Source organism: Leuresthes tenuis, unplaced genomic scaffold, assembly GCF_036924035.1.
Source record: "Leuresthes tenuis unplaced genomic scaffold, fLeuTen1.0.hap1 SCAF_17, whole genome shotgun sequence".
NCBI classification, from domain to species: Eukaryota; Metazoa; Chordata; class Actinopteri; order Atheriniformes; family Atherinopsidae; genus Leuresthes; species Leuresthes tenuis.
In genome coordinates, this window is record NW_027325371.1 from 20,318,766 (window position 1) to 20,339,882 (window position 21,117).

The window sequence follows — 21,117 nt, forward strand, 5'->3', positions numbered from 1 at the left end:
TTGACATATCACCACATGAAACAGGTTTCTTTTTCTTCTGCTTCACTGATGTGTGTCTCAGTCGTATATAGAGTAGGACCGTGCTTCTTTTCCATTGTTGCTTTCATTATCAAGCCAATTTAGTTGTGATGCATACGATGCTTGATATGAGGTGAAAAACCAGGGGAGAGTCTGCTTCCATCCATGTCTAAATATGGGTGTAGAAATCAGGTTCCTGCACATGTGTATAGTTTCTTGATGATTGAGATTTATAACAGAGACCCACACATACACACAGCCTCACTAATCCTGTGGAAAGAATTTGGATACACATTTCTGGCCACAGATTTAGAGTAATTTAGAGTCATTATTCTACAGTTTTAAGCCACTAACCTATAGAAATATTCCCCATGAAACTTGTAGCCATGATTGCTACATTAGAAACTCTACAAAGAATTATGTGCAAACGTGATGTGTGTAAACGATACAACCCCATTCAAAAACTAATCTTAAAGGCAGGTTGTAAGGCAACCAAACAGAGAGAGAACATTTTGTTAACGTCTAAGAAAAAAATAAATGACCACTGCTGCCACGTTGGTTTCACATCTTTACTGAGTCACAGTTCCAACACATTTCACCAGCGAATCAAAGAGGGGGAAACACTGGTGGGGGAGAAAAATGTTCACATCACAAAAGTTGTAAAAGCTTTTTTGTCATAGACCAAAATGATTGTTGTTAAAAATCTTATGTACCGAAAGACAGTGGAAAGGAAGGATGGTGGAGAAGTGGCTTACGATTGAGCAAAGACAAACAAACAGCAGCTGACCCAAACCCACCTCCTTTTTTGCTGAAATCTCCCACTTTCTCTGCGTTTCTTTGGCATAATCAGGCGGCAGCGCTGATCAAACAAAAATGAGCAGAATCTTTCCTCTGGCTCCCCCAAGTGGCAATGTACAGGTAATGCATGATTGCAGCTGAAGAGGATACATTCAAGACTGAGGCAGGGACACCGTTCACAGCTAAACACACATTTAGCAGCAACAAACAGTAGGGCTAAAACGACAAGAGAGAGGAGCAAATACGGGAAGGGTTAGAGAGAAAAAAATAAGTTCGGTCAGAAAAGTCACTTCTCACTCTTTGCATCTGTGATTGTGAGGTTCTTTGAGGATTTCAAATGAACAGCAGGACCCATCATCTGATCTTCCATTTATTACATAATCTGGATTATCTCCTGTTTTCATCGCAACTTCCCGTTCCTCTAAAAGCCACACCAGAAAGTCTTATGTCAGCAGATGTGTGGCACCACAGATGTGTGTGACACGCAATCGGATCACACAAGTCCAGCCCAGCCGGTGCTTCAACCCCTCAATGACATAGAGAAAGAGGTCAGAGTAACAGCAATCCTTGCCTCTCATCGCCATCAAGTTCCTCTCTGCCTTTACAGCTCAAGAAGTCAGCTTGTCACGAGTCTGTGGGCTGAGAGTGGGCAGCTGATAATCCTTTGACTCTGGCACCCAGACCCTAGCACAGGTCAGAGGTGTAGTCAAAATCCTTGAAGTAGTCCTGCTCCTTAGGGCAGAGGGTGCGGCGCTCACGGGGAGGTGTGAGCGTGGGAGGCTCGGCGGTGAACTCCGTGTCAAAGTTGCTGACATCTTCCTTTCCTACAATGGTCGGGACGAAGGGGGGTGGGACTTTCCTCTGAAGAAGTGCCTCCCAGTCCATACCCTAAATGATTGGTTACATTTGGTTTGTGGTATAGTTCATTTTCTCTCTTATCAACATTGATCAGTACCTTAGGAAAGCCTAAAATAAAAGGAGATACTCACCCTGAAAAATGGTTGTTTCTTGACATCTTCCGCATCCTTTTCCCCAGAACCTAGACGTCTTTCAGGGTTTCTTCTCAACAACTAATAACATGAAACAAAGAAGTCAGGACTTCTTTTTGTGACCTAGAACGACAACTTTCTGGAAATATATATATATATATATATAACATTTCTCAGGCTTCAAAATGTTTGTTTTTTATAGCTTAAAAACGTGCAAAAGTAAATCAGGAAGAATTAATGAGCGCCTGTCTGACCCGTCTCATGATGCCGATAGCCTCGGTGGAGAGGAAGCGCGGGTAGCGCACCTCGTCGTTCACTATGCTATCAAAAACCTCCTCTTCATCGTCGCCTGGGAATGGAGACTGAAAAAGACGCACAGAAATTTGCATTGAATTTTATTACATATCATACCTTTGTGTGCCTTTAGAGCAATGCCTCTAACGGCTTTGGTCTGAAGATATAAACACAAGTCACATGGTAGACATTATGAGTAAAAGAATATTCAGAATATGGAGTCGGGATCCACCACTGTTTTGAGGCTGATTGAACTTATAAGACATTATCAGTAAGGACTTTTGTTACACAATTCAAATATTCTATCACTTATTTTCAGCTTCTCGTCTTCGCATGTCATCTTGTTGTGATACAACTTTTTTCATTAATACATATGGCATGAATGAATTTTCTTTAATGTGAGGCGGAGGACCCTATTTCTCGAATCTTTATTTTACTGTTTAAAATAGTTTATCTCCTGTTTTGAGTGAGACTGTTACTTTTCCTTCCCATTAAAGTTTAATTTTGTACGAAAATTGACTTCCTTGCAAAGAGTTTAAGAAAGCGCCTCTCTGAAATTCACCCCATTTTATCAACCTGGCAGCAACTGAATATGTCTGTGTGATGACTGTGCGCTCTGGTGCTCTTCTGTTAATCATAACACCAATCTTACAATGTTAAACCTCTGGGAATGTCAGAATATCGGCTAGCTTTAATGTAAGCAACAACTCGTTTTTTGAAGTGTTTTGAGCTTTCCAAAGTTGTTTTGAAGTAACTAAATCTCTAACCTTTAATAACACCAACAATCTTCTTAATTTTTACTGTTTAGCAAGATCCCTTTTTTTCTTTTTAGTTTAAAACCCTGTGTGGTCCACTTCATAGGGAACAACTGGGCAATCAGAACCCACCCTTATTTATACATCACTTTCAACGCAGCACAAGGACTCATTAGGATTCATTTGTTAGATGATCTTCTTTTCAGGCAGACTTTTCTACTCTAATGGTTTTCCTTCTTTGATGTTGACTGAGCCAAATAAATGGAACAATCTTTATCAAATATTCATACTGGCAACTGGTGTGACATACATACATCAAAGGTGACAATGAAAAGATTAACCCAGATGAAACAAAGTTTTCTAGAGTTCACAACATCTACACTCTTTACTCCGAGTGCAACAAAAGCTTCAAGAGTAAAGCCTTCTATATTATTTCCACGCCCAAATGTGCAAACTGATTAGGACCTTGAAGAGGGGCACATGGGTGAATAGCTCATATGCAGCAGTTCTCTCAATATGTGACATGTTTGAATGAAGCCAGAAGAAGCTTGAGCAAAAAACTGAGTTACATCTAAAGGACTGCAAGCCACCTCTTTGAAAGGTCCGCTTAAAAAGTTGCCTGTTTTTGAATACTTTCTGCAGTGGTTAATACATTACTTGTCATTTTTCGGGATATGACAGGCAGCAAAAGCCCCCTGAACAGAAGGGAAAGCCTTTTTATCCTCACCTCTCCAACCAACATCTCATAGATGAGCACTCCGAGCCCCCACCAGTCGACTGCTCTGGTGTACGATGTGTCTGTCAGCACCTCTGGAGCCAAAAACTCAGGAGTACCACAGAATGTACTGGTTCTCTCTCCATAGCCCATGCCTTGGGGGAAAAATGTTAATAAGAATAAAAATGCAATAAGATATATTAGACTTTAAGGCTGAAAAGATAAGACACTTCAATAAGGACACTTTTTCTTTGTGTATGGAATGTTTCCTCTTGTGGTGGATGAGTAAATATGGAGCACAAACCTTCTTTACAGAGTCCAAAGTCTGCTATCTTCACAAAACCATCTATGTCAAGGAGCAAGTTGTCCAATTTCAGATCCCTGATAAAGAAAATAAAAAGGATTCATATCCAATGCTGACAAAAGAGAGGAGGTACTTTTCCCTCCATGTTGTATCGTAAGTGGTAAGCAAAGATGGAGACGATCCGAGTACCCACCGATACACAATTTTATGGTCATGAAGGAACTGCAGACCCAAGACTACACAGGCAGAGTAGAACCTATTGATGAGACATCAGGCAGTGAGAGAGGGAGAGTTTGTCAAACACACACACACACACACAAAAGTATTAGAGGGAGCTTAGACGTAGACAGAGCTTTCTAAGAAGCTCCACACTTCTTTTTTTTTTGTTTCTTTCATGAAACACACGTGCAGCAGAACTCACACAGCACGGGGCTCAGAGAAGACGTCGGCATGTATGTGCATCATGAGGTCTCCTCCTGCAGTGTACTCCATGACAAAACACACATGTTCTGGCGTCTGGAAGCATGCAAACAGGTTGACCAGGAAGGGGTGGTGGGAGCCATTGACGGTCTCAAAGATCCGCTTCTCACACATCAGACTGAAGACAAACGGGGGGGAGGTCATGAGACAGTCATTGTACGAGGTGTATTATGAGGGGAATGAGGTGTTTGTGTGCAGAAGAAATGTGGGTAAAAATAGGAAGTGCTGGTTACCTTTCTACTTCATCCCTAGCGACAATGTCTCCTTTCTTCAAGGCTTTGATGGCATACAGGCTGCCTGTCTTATTATACTCGGACAGCAACACCTGAGGAGGTCAAAAAAGTAAAAGCTGATTTTAATCAGTTTAGGGAGCTGAACAATTAAATGCTGAGATGTATAAACAGGAGATAACATTAGCCTTGGAAAAAATACTTTTGTGATAAATTTGTGTAAGGATACTGGATAATGATGAGGGGTGACAGGTGTTATAAAGATATGGAACACTGACTGATGTGACCACAATTCATGTTCTACTTATGGTCTGTCACAGATGCATCCGAGCCCAGAGAACTTAACGCTAGCTCTGGGCAAAGTTAACATGAGGCTTCTTTTTTGTACAGTAACGTTTTAAATTACATTTGTGTACTTAATCCTCTGTTGTTGTGTTTGACAAAGGTTTTTCACAGCAATCCCTTGTTGATGTGGTCACTCAGCTGTGCATGGAACTGTTCTGACTGACAACACCTGATGCAGCGCAGCTTACAATATTTTTAGTAGTATGTGTGTGATCACCTAAAGAATGACGATTCTTGCTGCATTACCGTTTGAGGGACTGGAGATTGCGTGTGTCCAGTTTACGCTTTACCCTTTATGAATTAATATTCTACAAATATTGCACACGATTTATAGGTAACAGGTAACCGAAACAATAAGTACCTTCCCAAAGTGGCCCCTGCCGAGAACTGCGATCATCTTGAAATCCTGCAGGCACAAAGGGCCTTTGCTGGTTCTGACAGAGAGATTAAAGGCAGATTAGAAAGGTAGTGCATGCAACATACAGCAAAAACATGTCACACCTATAGGTTTCCCATGTGCTCAACAATATTTGTTCTCAAGCAAAAGACATTATGACCCTGACAGTGTTTATGTGCTAACATATCCTGTAATCTGCATTAATGATGACTTGACTTTATTATAAGGTGCTAGAAAAAAGAGGTTACAGCACAGGCCCATATTGTGCGGGGGTGTGTTCCTGATGTCACGTTGCGTTGGCCACATTGCAGAAATACATGCTCAGGTGTTAGGTTATTGTGCGTGTGTGTGGGTGGTTATATGTGTGTGTGTGTGAGGGTGAGAGAGAGACAGAGAGAGAGAGGGGTGTGAGGCGTGTATCTGCACCTGCGTAAAGAGTTGTGGGACAGCGATCTGGTTGGCTGCTCGTGAGCAGGGACATCCGGCGTCGACGGGGGCTCAATGACTGGTGTCTGTTCCTGGGACACGCACAAAAAAACAAAGCAGGTTAAAAGTGAAACGCTGCTATAATGAAAACATACGATTGCATAAAGCGGTAAATAAAGCAAGGGGGGAACCACTAGTCAGGACAAAAGGACTGCTAACATCTGTAAAATAAGCGGCCCGTCACTCATTACGTCTGATTGTCAGATCCCCTGCCGAGTGACAGCCACGCACCCCCCCCCTTGCTGTTAATTAGATGTCTAAAAAACATCAGAGTAATTAATCCCATAATACTCCAACCCCATTGCACGCGCCATCTGCTACTGCCCTCTCCCCCTCTGACTCTCTTTCTACTCATCGGATTCTGTCTGTCTGCCGCTCTGCTCAAAGTCATTTTACTGGCACCAACATAAACAGGGTGAGCCAAAGGGTGTTGGATAAGATCCTTAATGGGTTTGTGATGATTTAGAATGAACAAACAGTCAAAAAAACTGATTAGAAAAAAAATGAATTCCTGACCCCTCATTTCTTTTAAGGCAAAAACAAAATTTTGGCAGATGCACAAAAATTGACAGTACTTTTCTGGCTCTTCGATAAATTGATCAGCTGAAGGGTCAGGTGCGTCTCTCAGGTCCTGTGTCAGGTCTTTGCCGGATTATTTCCTCTTTTATAAGGACATCACTTTCAGATACTGTTCATCTGCTGTAGATAGTGTTTTTTTAAAGTCTGCCATTTCTTCTTTTGTCCTCCACTTTTGTCCAGTTTCCTCACGTTTCAAGGACACTCTGCACACCATGCTGAGATGTGCCAGTTTTCAGCTAACAGCTCTTTGGAAATCACCTCATTGGTGAAACAATACTATTTTATGTTTGTCAAAATGTGTTATTTGATGAAAGCAAAGAAATGGGAACCAATGATATGCCTTTGCAACAGGCCGCGAGTAACAAAGTGTCAAAAGATTCCATTTAAAATTGGCTCCTTACTAAGCTGTTACACTATGTGTAGACACAACAGTGGTTGGAGGTGGCCATCCTCAGTCTGCCTCCTTTTCTGAATGGCCTCCATCCATCATACTCACCAAGGAGGTGGGCGATTCCACCACATCTCTCCTGACTTCAGTTTTGGGAGTAGAGTCGCCGTCTAGATTGAGCTTCTCAATGGAGATTTCTCTATAAAGTGTACGTTCGCAAAAAACAAAGAAGAAAACATCAGACTTTGCACTGAAGATTTCACTAAAAATATTGTAAGCTGCGCTGCATCAGGTGTTGTCAGTCAGAACAGTTCCATGCACAGCTGAGTCGAGCGTGACTTGGGTATTTAAATGTCCCACTGCCCCAGTATACACACATGGGAGGGAAACTGAGTTAATGACTAAAGATTGTCTGACGCCGCTACCTTGAATGCTGCAGTCACTCGGAACGGTGGGATAAAACTATTTCCTCTCTTTCATAATGGATAGTCCAGTGTTTCCTGTGCTAAAGGGGATAATAAGGGAAGCACCGACGCTCCTTTTCTTGGTATTTAGGGAACTTAACACCTCTTACAGCTTTTTTCATGGCTTTTTCTTCACTTCCTGTCTTATTCTGAATTCTATTTTGTCCTCACTCATTTCTAACTCTGGCTTCCTGTGTTTACCCCGCAGCTGTTTCGTGTTCAGCTGATTTCGCCACTGTTCTGCTCCTGCCATTTACACGAGGTTGTAACCAGTCATCACTCGCTCTGTATACACACTCTGAGCTCATCTTTGGTTTTTGTCTTTTGCCTTATCGTTGACGGTTTTGTTTGCTCCGGGTCTTTTTGACTCTTGCTCTTTTTTCTAATCCTGTCTTTTGCCTGCTCCCTGTCAGTAAGGTTGATTTGTGGACTGATTACCTGTGTTTAACCACAGCACTGTTTAATAAACCTCACTGTTTTTCCATCTTTTCAGATTTCACCTGGCTGAGTCCTACATTTGGCCCCTCCACCACATGCAAACATTAGATACATATAACCTCAGACTACAAAAGAGTTGCAAGCATTCTCAATGGTATTTTTAACAAATTTAACTTATCTACATACCCTGTAACCTGTGAGAGCGTGTTGCTTGTAAAACTGGGAGTGTATGCAGGTGTGTTGCTTCCACTGGGGATGGCGTTCCTCAGCAGGCGGACCCAGGTAGCGATGTCCACGTTCATCTGACGGGCACGCAGGAAAGCTTTACCTAAAACACACATGGTGGACTGTTCGGTATAATCAACTAAATGAAGACAAAATGCAAGCAATCGCATGTAATGAGGTAGGTCTTTAAAAATGTGACACAGCTGAGCTGTTGCAGGACCTGCGTTTGCATTTCGTGAAATGATGTTTTTTAATCCCCCTTCCAGGGGGAACCAAAGGCCATTCACACTTTATGTGCAGCATCTCCTCATAACCCCTCTGGACTTTAAAAGCTTTAGGCTTTACGCTGAGTGTGTTAACCACCCTACAGACGCTGTCCAATCGGGGTGTAAACAGCTCAGCATTTGAAAAAAGACAAAAAAAGTCCACTCCATGATTCTGTAACTTGTAGAACCACCTTTTGTATCATCATTTTCTGTATGACGTTGTACGAATCAGGTTGATGTCTACACTTTGACTGGACCTTTGTAACACCTGGATTCTTTTCTTTTTCAGACATTCTGTTGTAGATTTGCTGCTGTGTTTGGGATCATTGTCCTGTTGATGAGCCAGTTTCAGCCAAACTTTAACTGCGGGGGCGATGTTCTCACATTTGACTCTGGAATACTTTGGTATACAGAGGAGTTCATTGTCGACTCAATAACTATAAATATCCAGGTCCTGTGGCTGCAGAACAAGCCCAAATCATCAGCCGTCCACCACTGTGCTTGGCAGCTGGTATGAGGTGTTTATGCTGATATGCTGTGTTTGGTTTCCTCCAAAGATGCTGCTGTGCATTATGACCAAACAGCTCCACTTTGGTCTGGTCTGTCCAAAGGACATTGTTCCAGAAGTCTTGTGCTTTGTTCAGATGCAACTTTACAAACTCAAGCTGTACTGCCATCTTCTAAGCCTGTAAAGCTGTTATTCTTTATGATGAAAGGCATCATTGGGAAAAAAAAGTTTGGTGTGTGTGTGTGTGTGTTTGTGTTTGTGAGAGCACTCAAACTTACCGTGCTGTTTAGAAAAGACTTTCTTCTGCCTTTGGAGTCGTCGGCCTCTCTCTATAACGGGGTTGAAGAAGGTCACCTGACACATACACAGGTAAATATTACTGGATGTTAAAACAACAAATTGCTCCAATTCTATACGTGTGTGTACCATCGAACAAGAACCTCCATATACATGGCATCTGGATGCTGATCATGTTTTATGTGTCATTTGCACTTTTACACTTTTGATAATTGCAGCTCATGTTAGATTGTATGTCCCGTGTGTGTATGTGTGTGTGTTTACTCTTCTTCTTATTCCCACCCTGTACCTCAGCCAGCAGCAGCCCCTGGGGCTCCAGTTCCAGCTGGACTTGGTGCCTTTGGTTGTCCAGGAACTCCTCCAGCTTCAGATACTTCAGAGCACACACAGAGCGGTAATCTCTCCAGTACACTGCTATCTCCATCTCCCTGGACTAAACACAACACACAGTAGGGATATAACATAAAGATTTATTTCTCCACTTTGATGAATCTCAAAACAGCACGTCTCAAGATAACTATTTCAGGAACTGTGTTTATACAGCACGTTTATACGGGAACAGCATTTGCAAATGAATGATAAACAGTGTCATGTCATGTATACATATATGTATCATTTAAAGGGACTTTGAGGCATATCCATCAGTTCATTTGCATTTCCTTTCTGAATCCCAGCCTCTCGGTGACAGTGACTGAGCTTCTGTGTCTTACTCGCTCCAGTTCCACAGTGAAGGTCTGGTCCCAGGCTTGCTCTCCCACTGTTCTCCAAGCAGTCTGTCCCACCACTGTGTTCTCCAGCTTCAGCACTGCGCTCACCTCCGCTGTAAAACACACACAGAAAACAACTGTGTATTGATTCTCACCATGAAATCTGTATCTATGAATGAAAAGATGGTGAGGACTGGAGAGGAAAGAGACCTAATGTCATGAGGAGTGTACTACGAAGCAAGTTCCCAAGAGCCGGCCACAACCAGACACTCCACTCAGAGATGACGGGTACGACGACAGCGGTTATGTTTCTTTGCTAACTCAGGCTTCCCTCTTTGGCTCTGAGTGCACTCGTATAAAAAAGGGGTTTCATGCATCATTTAATGCTCCTTTAGTGAATTAATATCTGCATGCTGCTTATGTCATGTCAGCTGTACGTGTAGCTCTTAAACTTTCAACTTGAAAAGAGGTCCATTTAGCTCTGATGCTGTCCCATAACGTGGAAATAATGTAAGTCATACACCAAATCAAAGTGGCTTTTTATTGATTGAATTTTCTCTGATATGTAGGCCGAGACTAATTTCCTAATCTGTGTCAAAAATGATATCAGCAGTAGAACGGCCTGTACTTATCAATCAGGACTAGACATAAAAACTCAATCTACATCACCAACTGAAAGCACGGTTCCCATGGTAACAAAACATATACTCTCTCCACAAGGCGTCTTCAGAGTTCGCCAGGTTTCGAAAAGCATTCCATAGCTGAGAATCTATGTTAAAAAATGAGGATTCAAAACTGAGGATTTTTAGATGGGATTAAAATGAATCAAATATTCAACAGATTACATGCTGAATGTCAGTGAATCAATGCAGAACCGTGGTTACATTTGGCGAACAAAATGCCAACACATCTAGATGTGGACTGAAAGACTTTAAAATGTCCCTGGGATTATTCATTTTTTCTTAGTTATTTGACACACAGATCAAACATTCATTAAATGCTAATGAGGGGCTTTTAATTGTATTACGGTTACAAACATCGACTCGATATTTCTGCCTGATGATGTTTAAATGTTTCATTTTGGTTTTGCTCTCTGGGATATCGTCAGGACAATGATTAGCGAAAGGTGCAGAGGATTTAATCCTAAATTCTGAATGTAACTGACCAGGTTACGACCAGGTTATGAGTTCAGCCTAAGTGCCATGGTGATCCAGCCGGGTAAATGTGAGCCACCTCCATTACGCTGAAAACTCTGACATTCAGCTCACTAAGCCATTAATCTCACTTCGTAGTGCACCCCTCCGGTCCCTGGTTTGGGTTGTATTTTGGTTTGGATTTTTTCCCTTAGGTTGGTTTTCTTTCACTGACTTAGTTTTGGAACTCTTTTTGAGAATCCTGCCTTGTTGTTCTCTTTGTTTGTTGTTGTCAGGCTCTGGGTCCTCAGCTCATCTCACCTCACCGTGACATCTAAAGTTAATTTAAAAGCACAACAGGAGCAGAAACACTTACAGGAGAGCTCCTCGTTCTTGCTGGGGATCTTGAGGCTCATGCTGCTGGTGCTGCGGCTGTAGAGGCCGCTCAGTTTGAACGAGGGCCGTCCGTCTGCAGGGGAGTATGAAGGAAGAACCACTGGGGTTCCTCTGTTCCTCCCCGGAACGACCTCCAACAGCCCAACACAGCCCAGAAGATGAACTTGAAGAGTACCTGGGAAGGAAAAACAAATCCAATCACAATCCAGTGTTGAGAAAATAAACCACGACTCGATTTATTGCCAAACAGAGAGCCCTTTGTAACTTCTGCATCTACCTGTGAGTGGCGATGGTTTGCTCAGCGTGCTGTACTGGTTGTGGACATATGGGGTGCTGTGGCGGGAGCTGAAAGCTGACGACGAGGCCAGCACCAGCTCCTCCTTGATGAGGCAGGCTTTTGGATGATCCTCTGGCAGCTCCTGCAGCCGCTGCTCCAGAGCGCACCTGAGCAGGTCCAGACGCTGGGACGACTCGCTCAGGCCACACTGAGCCTGCAGAGGACAGAGGGTTTTTTTTCTTTTTTTGCAAAGCTTCACGTTTTAACCTTGGTGAGGGCGTTAAATAGTTGCAGGAAAAGTGCAAATAATGAAGAGGAAAACTTAAGTACAAATAGAAAAATGCGAATGTGCTTCCGAAACTGAAAATTCTCATATAAGGGACAATGGCACAATCAAATCAAAGCTTAAAGTCCACAGACCACATATAAAAGGTAATGACGCATGAAATTAGGTCATTATGAAGAATAATATGCTAAACACACTGATTCACTTTCTTGTTGTGAGCAAGAAAATCCAAATACCAGCACCATTAAAACTCATCATTTTTGGAAGATAATAAATGGAATGATAAATAAATATTCAGGCAAATTCTATATATTTGATATATATAGAATTTGCCTGAATATTACAAATAGTGTAACAGTATGTGAAACAGTATAAAAGAAAACACTTATTGTACTAAAACTACTGAGAATAAACACATTCAACGGATAGAACCATAAAATAGTACTTGGTCTTTTGTCTGTTGAGGAAAATTATCCAATATTTAATTGCATGAGAGGGAGCCTTTGCTTCACACATACACACGCCGTGTAATCTTCATGTCACAATAACAACAAATGAACACTGACATTAACTTGTGATCAGTGCTTTGAACAGTTTCTCTGTCATGTTAGTAGGTTTTCTCACATGGACTGCTCACTTTAGGTTCTTTCGCAAACAACTTGAGTAATTTCTGTTGAGGATCAGCTCACAGATAAGCATCCGGAGATTTTTCTTTAGAATCTACAGGCGTAATTCATTATTCATGGCATGCTGTCTCCACCCAGATGAAGCAACAACAAAAAAAGGCCCAAACACTACACGAACACTTCCACAAAACATTTCTCCCACAGCTTTTTGACTTGTCCACCTTCTCTTTAGCAAAATGCAGACAAGCAGCATCGATGTTCTTTAAGAGCAGCGGCTGTTTCAAACCATTCACACCACTCCTTAAGGATGAAATGCAAAATGTACCTGTATCCTTATTTAACCTTGCTTTTATAGACTAAAACTCAAAATCAAAAATTTGCGTTTTAAGTGTTTCGTGAGTCACACACTGCCCAAAGATTGTGAGCTGTAGCCAAACCTGGGCTATGGCATGTGTTGCTCTGGCCAGATGTGGGCCAAATGTCCCAGGCTGGCTTTGACTGGGGTTATGGTGAGTGTTGCAATGACCAGTTGTGGCCCAAAGGCCCACAGAAAATGCATCCTTGGGACATCTCCCGTGAAGCTGTTGCTGAGTTTGGGCAGCATATAAAAAAAAGTAGATAGTCAAGGCTGAATGTGGGTGAAAGAAAGCTACAGATGTATCATATTTTTGCCAACTTGCTATCTGGAACATGTGCTGTGAATGTGTTGTCTTCCTGTGTTGACTTCACCTTTAAATAGACAGCAAAACCCAGAGGTTCACATATTTTTCTCACCTACATATGCATTATGTATATTAGATCATTATATATATTAGATAATTTTCCCGACTAAATAAATGACCAAGTGTTTTTTTTTCCTCATTTGATTACATGGGTGTTCTTACTCTACTCTTAGGACATGGATAAAAAAGCAGATGGTGTTTCAGGTCATATTTATACAGAATCAGAAAGCTATTTAGTGTTCACAGTCTCTGAAGCGTCACTCCTCTCTGTTTTCTGACCTCAGCCATGGCCTTCTTATCTTGGACCTTTCCTGCACCCAGCAGGCGCAGCATGTTCTTGGCTCCCTCGGCCATGGCGTGCTCTACGCGATAGTGATGCCAAAGCTCCTCCACACGCAGCTCCACCCCACACAGGTCCGGCTTACCTGGGAAAAGGTGCCAGATTCAGTCGAAAGCATATGACGCGGCAACATGCAGTGAAGATATCTGGCAGCGGACAAAAAGATGGGAACGACACAGACTGAAGGGCTTTTAAAGTTCCAGTGTGATATTTATGGGGATGTATTTGTCAAAAATGTCGAATAAAATTCACATGCATGTGGAATCATGGAGAAAAAAGGAGCTGTATTTTAGTTATCTTTGAGCCATTTACATTTATAGATATCACCAGTTTTCTGGAATAACCAAACACTGACTCTGCAGAGGGCCTCAGTGGCCACATTCATGCTTAGTAAGGCAGTTTGTTGCAGTCTGCATTTTTACAGCTAGACTAAATCTTGAGATTACTCTGAACTTTTGTGTTCGGGCTTGCAGAGCTAATCGTCTTCGACTGGTGGAATATCCCCATCATTTTATTTCTCACTTTTAATCTCACGTTTAATACCAACGATAGCTTGTAAAATCCGGTGTGTCGGAATATACCAGAGCAACTGTTGTTACCGTTAAACACGACATTCGCACATGCTTCAATCAGCACTGCGAGTCGTGGTGGTCAAGCAAGCTCCAGAATGAGAGAGGAAAAGAGCACTCCAACCGTGACAAGGAAGCAGTAAATCTGAGTCAGAATGCAATCATCTCCAATTGTTTGACAGCGGTCACATTCTAGTACATAGAAAAACCCGTAGAAATGTGGAACATGAACAGGTTTTGCATCAATACAGTTGAAACGCACTTCCCGGTTTGACTGCTTTGTAGGCTGGTCAGCCTTTACAGCTAGTACTTTAGAGTTTAGAGAAAATACAGAAGAATCATAGCTAAAATAATCCTGTGGCTTCTTGAGAAAAGCCTCAGACCATTAAGTTTTGGGTGCTTTTGGTCAAAATGTGCCTAACGTCTTACTTTATCTCTGTTTATGACCTTCAGCTCCGAAGTGAAATCTTAAACTTCTTGCTTAACTTCCTATCTTTTTTAGCAGCCATGTCTCTGTAGTGTTTGGTGCTGAGCTGTTTTGAATTCAAATTAGTTAAAAAAAAATCTCCATAGAGATCTGCAAGGCTGGGAGATAATTTCTAATCACAGTGAAAGACTCTTCTCACATGCGAGCGGCCCATGTTTGCCAACACTAATGTGCAAATATTGATTTCAGCGGCTTTTAAGAGGTAAAGTGATAGCATGTGGAGAAACCATAGAACGACAAACAAAATAATCTCATAAGTTAAGTGCTCGCGTCAGTGAGTTAGGAATCTTTGCTGCAGCTTTTTTAAGCTCTCAGTTTATTCCCTCTTTCATGTCTCGATCCTTCCACGCCTGCACTGCACTCTCTTGTCATCTCTGATTCAGTCCTCTGAGTCAGTGTGTCTCACTCCCTTCCTGAACCCCCTGCATCTGTCCTGCCTCCTCCCTAACCTCTGCTACATGAAGCATGGCTTTTAGTTGTTGGACAACATCAAGGGGATGCTGGAACATCAATAAGGCTCTAACCTGAGAGGGTGAGAGGGCTGTAATGGACAATTCGAGCGCGAGCATGTGTGTGTTTGACTGGAAGATCTTGCACTGTGATGTTCTGAAGCAGGAATCGATCGATTACCACTCGCATCATAAAATATGCAGTGTTTATGAGGATGGCAGGTGGGATGAAAGAGGCGGTGAAAGATGAGAGACTGGATAAAAACAAAGGCTTGATAAGTACTTTGGTTGTCCTCAGACTGCTCCGTGGCCTGCATGGCCTTTCGAATCTGCATACGGATGATGTCAATCTTTGTCTTGCTGTCCTGCAGCATCTGCTGAGCTGTCTGGAGAAGCTTCTTGTCCTGAAAGAGCGTCGTGGAAAGCAGAGGGAGATCAACAGGCAGGCACACACTGAGCATTAGAATGTACAGAGAATGGTGACAAAGCAGTGTACCTTGGTGCCCCCATTGGCGTATATCGGGATCATGTTCTCTGCTCCTTGTTTGACCTTTAGCTCAATGTTTAGCTGCCGCTCCAAAGCTGCAATGCGGTGCTGGTTGGCCGACGTCCGATTGACTGAGCTTGGAGATTTGGCGGTATCTGCCAAGGAGAACAGATGGATAGCAAACGGTCGGGTTACTTTTGGTGCATTTGTTTTTAGCATCATCTGGCAGAAGATTAAGTTACTGGAAGAGATTTATGTATACTTAAGTTCACAAAGTATTGCTCATAACTACATCAGAAGCATAGGATAGATTTTTATATCAATTCACCTTTTAAAAAGGTGTCTAGCTTCATCTTATACTATTCATAGACATTATATAAAAGATGGATTTTGTTGGTTTCAGACTTAAAGCAATGAAATATTGACTTCAAGTGTAATGACACTGATGACCACTAGGTGCTGGTTCCAAAACATCTCTTGCTCTGACAGATTCTCATTGAACAAGCCCTAGTTTCCCTCATGATATTCTAAGTACATTTTTCCTCATAATGGGGATTTAGTTTCACTCTTTCTCACAAGTGTGCTGGTAGTCCTTTTAAAAAAGCAAATGCACACACAAAGTATAGTGTCAAAACTCTTTAAAAAAAATATGTTAAGTTTCTTTACATATTGCCAGAAAAACAAGAAACAAGCCATTTGTTGTAACGTATGTAAACATTAATGGAAATATTGTTTATAGGGCAGGAACAGAGTTTGTGGATTATAACAAGTTTGAAAGTCATTATTTGGTCTGAACTCCTTTATTCTCCAACACGGCCTGAACCCTCTTAGACAAGCTTTCTGTCATTTCTTTAATTAGTCTTCAGGAACAGTTCTCCAGACTCCTTGAAGGACCTCCCAAAGCTCTTCTTTGGATGTTGGCAGCCTTTTGTTCCGTTCTCTGTCAGATGATCCCACACTGCTTCAATAATGTTGAGGTCCGGGCTCTGGGGAGGATTCATCCCTCCATAAGACCTGCTGCCACTGATTTTCAGTCCACTTCTTGTGTCATTTGGCATAGCTCGGCCTTTTCTCCCTGTTTCCCTTCATTAAGAATGGCTTCTTGACAGCCACCCTTCCATGGAGACCATTTCTGATGAGGCTTCAGTGAACAGCAGATGGATCAGCTGAAGGTCCAGATGCACCTCTCAGGTCCTGTGTCAGGTCTTTGCTCGATGTTTTCCTTTTTCTTAAGGACATCACTTTCAGATACTGTTAATCTGCTGTAGACCTTCAGAAAGCCTGGGGAACTATTGCTGAAAACCACTTTACAAGAAAGCGCCTTGAAAACAAAAATAAATCAAATGAGTGGTGGATCCAAAGTTTTGCACATCACTGTGGTTATTCAAAGAATATTTTAGTATCCAACTGGGTTTCAAGTATCAGTCAACACTCTAATCTATGTTTATATTCTAATGTATTTTATTTGCTAAATGAACTAACCCTAACTCCTCCAGCAAGTGAGAAACGAGAATATTACCACCATAAAAGAAGGGTACTGTTCAGAGGGCAAGTGGAGAAATGTGGTTGTGGCTGACGTTTGAAATATGGAGGATCATATGCAATAGGTAGTGCAAAAACTGGCAATCAATAAACAGCTGTTGATCAACCCCTTCAAAGAAGAGAACACATAAAGAGGAGAACAAATGTGAGATAGGTGTAGGCTGAAGATAATAACAAATACTGAAGTGGCTTAATGATAAGTGCTGACGAGGAACAAAGGTCGCCGGAGCGATGCTGACGTTGCTTGCTTTGTCCTCAATGGTAATTTAGCCCGCTAAAATAGATGCGGATTGTTGTTAGATAGTGAACTGATGGCATTTGGGATGGTTGTTATCTCCAACCTGATCACTAGATGTCAGAATTTGTTAGACACTGTTCCTTTAACAGTCAATCAGAGGTGGTTTATGGAAGTTTTTTGAAAGTGTAAAGACTCATAGTTGTGCTTTTGATGGCCAAGAAGAAGAGGCCGTCTCTGCTCTTTCCTCAGCTCCAGCAGATCTCCAGCTTTGAGGATTTGAGGATCAACCTGGGAGGATTACTTATCTGAGCAGGTTTGATCCAAGAACATTTTTCAAAAATCTGAAAACAAATGTCTGCTAGAAAGCAGGAAATCAAGTAAGACAATCACTGCTTTATGCTTTGATATAATGGCTGTACTGTTAGAAAACAGTATGATGGATTATTTCCCAAAGTCTACTGCTTTTGAGACCAATGCATTAGTGATGCTGTTATAAGGATGACTAAAATGCTTTAAAGGACGGATGCACAATTACATCATCATGTCATTGGCACTGGGCGATAAACACATGGCAAAAATGCAATATTGTGCTTCCCAGCTTTAAAAAAGACAGTCTGCACATCCTACAGTGGCACACAGGTTTATAGACCCCTCCTCCCTGGTGGCTACAGTACCTTTGTTGTCGTCAGGGCCCTTGACAACAATATGTGCATCCAGTTCCTGGAGCTGAGCTTGGAGGGACTCCAGCTTGCGCTTAGAGCTGCGAAGCTGCGAGTCCACCTGCTGGGCATTTCTCTTGTCTGTAGTGGCCCTGCGCAGATTCTCTGCACCCTCCTTGATCTTCAGCTCCTTACGGATCTCCCTCCGGATCTTCTCACGGTGCTCATCCAGACGCTGCTGCACGCTGGAATCTGAGAAGTCAGAGTTTTGGTCCAGACCGAGCTGCTGGAGAACCGAAAGCCCGTCCGGATCAGTCTGAAGAGAGAGAAAAGGAGGGTGATTTGATTAAGGAGAGGAGATGTGTCGAGTAGATGTGTGTTGAGTAGATGTCATGTGAACAAAAGAAAGAATTTAGCCCACTGTGTATTATAGAGATTCTTCAATTTGAGTTCAAACCAGTTCAAAGGGCTGAGGTTACATCAGACAAGTCTGGAAACAGTCAACCTGCACACTTCTACAACCCCTGGCAAAAATGTAGCATTACCACTCTTGGAGGATGTTCATTCAGCTGTTATGGACCCCCCCCCCCCCCCAAATTTCTCAATTAATTTGAAATCAGATTGAGATCTGGACTGTTTGATGGCTACATCATTAAAGTGTCTTTCCTGAACAAAAACGCATCACGTTGGTGGTTCACGTTTCCTAATTCCTTCAGCCGCTTTGACGTGTTCCTTGGTCTACTTGTATGTTTCCGTTTTAAAACAGTCCCATTTTGTTTGTACTAGCTTTAAATTTTAGATACAACTAACCAGGAAGGACCAAAATCTTTTTGCACGCTATGAGCAGATTTAGCTTCTTTAAAGAGTTGTCAAATCGTTTCCATCGTTTCCGCTGTCAGTTCTCCTGTTGGTGCCATGTTTCCTGCCAATTAGCTACACTATATTGCCAAAAGTATTGGCTCATCTGCCTTTACACGCATATGAACTTAAGTTACATCCCATTTTTAATCCATAGGGTTTAATATGACGTCGGCTCACCCTTTCCAGCTATAACAGCTTCAACTCTTCTCGGCAAGCTTTCCACAAGATTTAGGAGTGTGTTTAAGGACATTTTTGACCATTCCTCCAGAAGCACATTTGTGAGGTCAGACACTGATGTTGGACGAGAAGGCCTGGCTCGCAGTCTCTGCTCTAATTCATCCTAAAGGTGTTCTATCGGGTTGAGGTCAGGACTCAAGTTCTTCCACACCAAACTGGCTCATCCATGTCTTTATGGACCTTGCTTTGAGCACTGGTGCGCAATCTTGTTGGAACAGGAAGGGGCCATCCCCAAATTGAGCATGAAATTGTCCAAAATCTCTTGTTATGCTGAAGCATTCAGAGTTCCTTTCACTGGAACTAAGGGGCCAAGCCCAGCTCCTGAAAATCACCCCCTCCCCCTCCCCCTCCTCCACCAAACGTTTGGCACAATGCTGTCAGACAAGTCCCGTTCTCATAGCAACCGCCAAACCTCGACTCGTCCATCATATTGCCAGACGGAGAAGCGTGATTCTTCACTCCAGAGAACGTGTCTCCACTGCTTCAGTGTCCAGCGGCAGCGTGCTTTACACCGCTGCATCTGATGCTTTGCATTGCACTTGGTGATGTATGGCTTGGATGCAGCTGCTCAGCCATGGAAACCCATTCCATGAAGCTCTCTACGCACTGTTCTTTAGTTAATCTGAAGGCCACATAAAGTTTGGAGGTCTGTTGTGATTGATTTTGCAGAAAGTTGCTGACCTCTGCGCACTATGCGCCTCAGCATCCGCTGACCCCGCTCTGTCATTTAGTGTGGCCTACCACTTCGTGGCTGAGTTGCTGTCGTACCCAATTGCTTTCACTTTGTTATAACACCACTGACAGTTGACTGTGGAATATTTAGTCGTGAGGAAATTTCCCGACTGGACCTGCTGCACAGGGGGCATCCTATCACAGTTCCACGCTGGAATTCACTGAGCTCCTGAGAGCGACCCATTCTTTCACAAATGTTTGTAGAAGCAGTCTGCATGCCTAGGTGCTTGAATGTATATACCTGTGGTCATGGAAGTGATTAGAACACCTGAACAATGTAAGTATTTGGCTGGGTGAGTGAAAACTTTTGGTAATATAGTGTAAGCGCAATGGCTCTGCATTCATTTACATATACAGACTTGTGCAGGTAAGTGTTAAAGATGATTTGTGTAAAGTTGATTCGACCAAAAAAAAGGCTGTAACTGCCAAGTATTTCATGTAATAGTTTTGGAGTTATGTTTTACAAAGACACTGTGACAATGTTCATCTGTCAGATTACACATTTGTGTGTCATAACTGTGATTTTTTTTTCCTTCTACAAAATGAAACTGTCAAATGAGCATCCTCCACGAGTCACGGGTTTATATGTTTGCACAGGTTGTAATAAAGGGAAGCACTGTGGGCAAACAGTAACTCTGAGCATGTGAAATCTGCCAGGCAGCATCAAAGCAGAGACACCGTTTAAGTACGTAAAGATCTGAGTGCTCACATCAGCTCTCCTGCCGATCAACACTAACAACATTACAGCAGCTTAGAACAGCATTAATACAGACCAAAATCAATCGGGTCTCTACTTCTTCTGAATGGAAGAAGTAAACATATATGTCCAAAGTATATGTTTGTATAAACGAAGTCTATGTCCAAAAAATTTACCACATATATGGGGTAAATTTTTAGACTGTCATCGATATGCACAGGATGTGAAATAAAAGACTAGGCCATGTGACCAGCTTTGGACTTCTTCATGCTTCCAACTCATCAACGAAAAGAGGTCACTCCTCACTTGCTGCCTTATATCTTCAAACCCTTGCCAGGTGCCATAGCAACCAGATAATCAAGGTTTCTCACTTCACCTTTAATGTTGTGGCTGATCAAAATTAAACTACTTTCTTGGGATATTTTCAAACTTTTAAAATCCCATATCAAAAAAAGGTGGGATGGTATTCAAAATCCTATTATTATTATGATATATTGTTCTAAATCCTACTATTTTTTTCTCAACTTAGTTTAATTTGTTAACATATATTCATTTTTGCTTTAGTCATTTTTTTGGCCTGCAATACAATTACAAAACCACAATATGGGGGTCATGTTTGCAAGAGAAACCTTTTCCAGAGGTGGTGTCAACTTCTCTGGGCTCGGAGGCATCTGGGATCAGAGGAAACGTGTGCTG

At 42.2% G+C, this 21,117-nt stretch overlaps 1 protein-coding gene across 3 annotated transcripts in view; it reads right to left on the reverse strand.

The window, feature by feature from the left end:
• Positions 1-575: 575 nt before the first annotated feature.
• Positions 576-21,117, reverse strand: part of pkn1b (protein kinase N1b) — a 40,405-nt gene continuing 19,863 nt past the window's right edge. For all 3 annotated transcript variants that reach the window (XM_072368164.1, XM_072368163.1, XM_072368162.1), the window contains exons 2-22: positions 17,910-18,210; positions 15,465-15,610; positions 15,252-15,372; positions 13,403-13,548; positions 11,490-11,703; positions 11,193-11,387; positions 9,687-9,796; positions 9,266-9,409; positions 8,958-9,033; positions 7,867-8,008; positions 6,887-6,977; positions 5,752-5,843; positions 5,290-5,362; positions 4,587-4,678; positions 4,295-4,471; positions 4,067-4,129; positions 3,874-3,950; positions 3,582-3,724; positions 2,060-2,167; positions 1,806-1,886; positions 576-1,704 (exon numbers count right to left, since the gene is read on the reverse strand). In XM_072368164.1, coding sequence (XP_072224265.1) covers positions 1,501-1,704; positions 1,806-1,886; positions 2,060-2,167; positions 3,582-3,724; positions 3,874-3,950; positions 4,067-4,129; positions 4,295-4,471; positions 4,587-4,678; positions 5,290-5,362; positions 5,752-5,843; positions 6,887-6,977; positions 7,867-8,008; positions 8,958-9,033; positions 9,266-9,409; positions 9,687-9,796; positions 11,193-11,387; positions 11,490-11,703; positions 13,403-13,548; positions 15,252-15,372; positions 15,465-15,610; positions 17,910-18,210 — 2,796 coding nt within the window. In that variant the 3' untranslated portion in view covers positions 576-1,500. The remainder of the gene's footprint in view (positions 1,705-1,805; positions 1,887-2,059; positions 2,168-3,581; positions 3,725-3,873; positions 3,951-4,066; positions 4,130-4,294; positions 4,472-4,586; positions 4,679-5,289; positions 5,363-5,751; positions 5,844-6,886; positions 6,978-7,866; positions 8,009-8,957; positions 9,034-9,265; positions 9,410-9,686; positions 9,797-11,192; positions 11,388-11,489; positions 11,704-13,402; positions 13,549-15,251; positions 15,373-15,464; positions 15,611-17,909; positions 18,211-21,117) is intronic.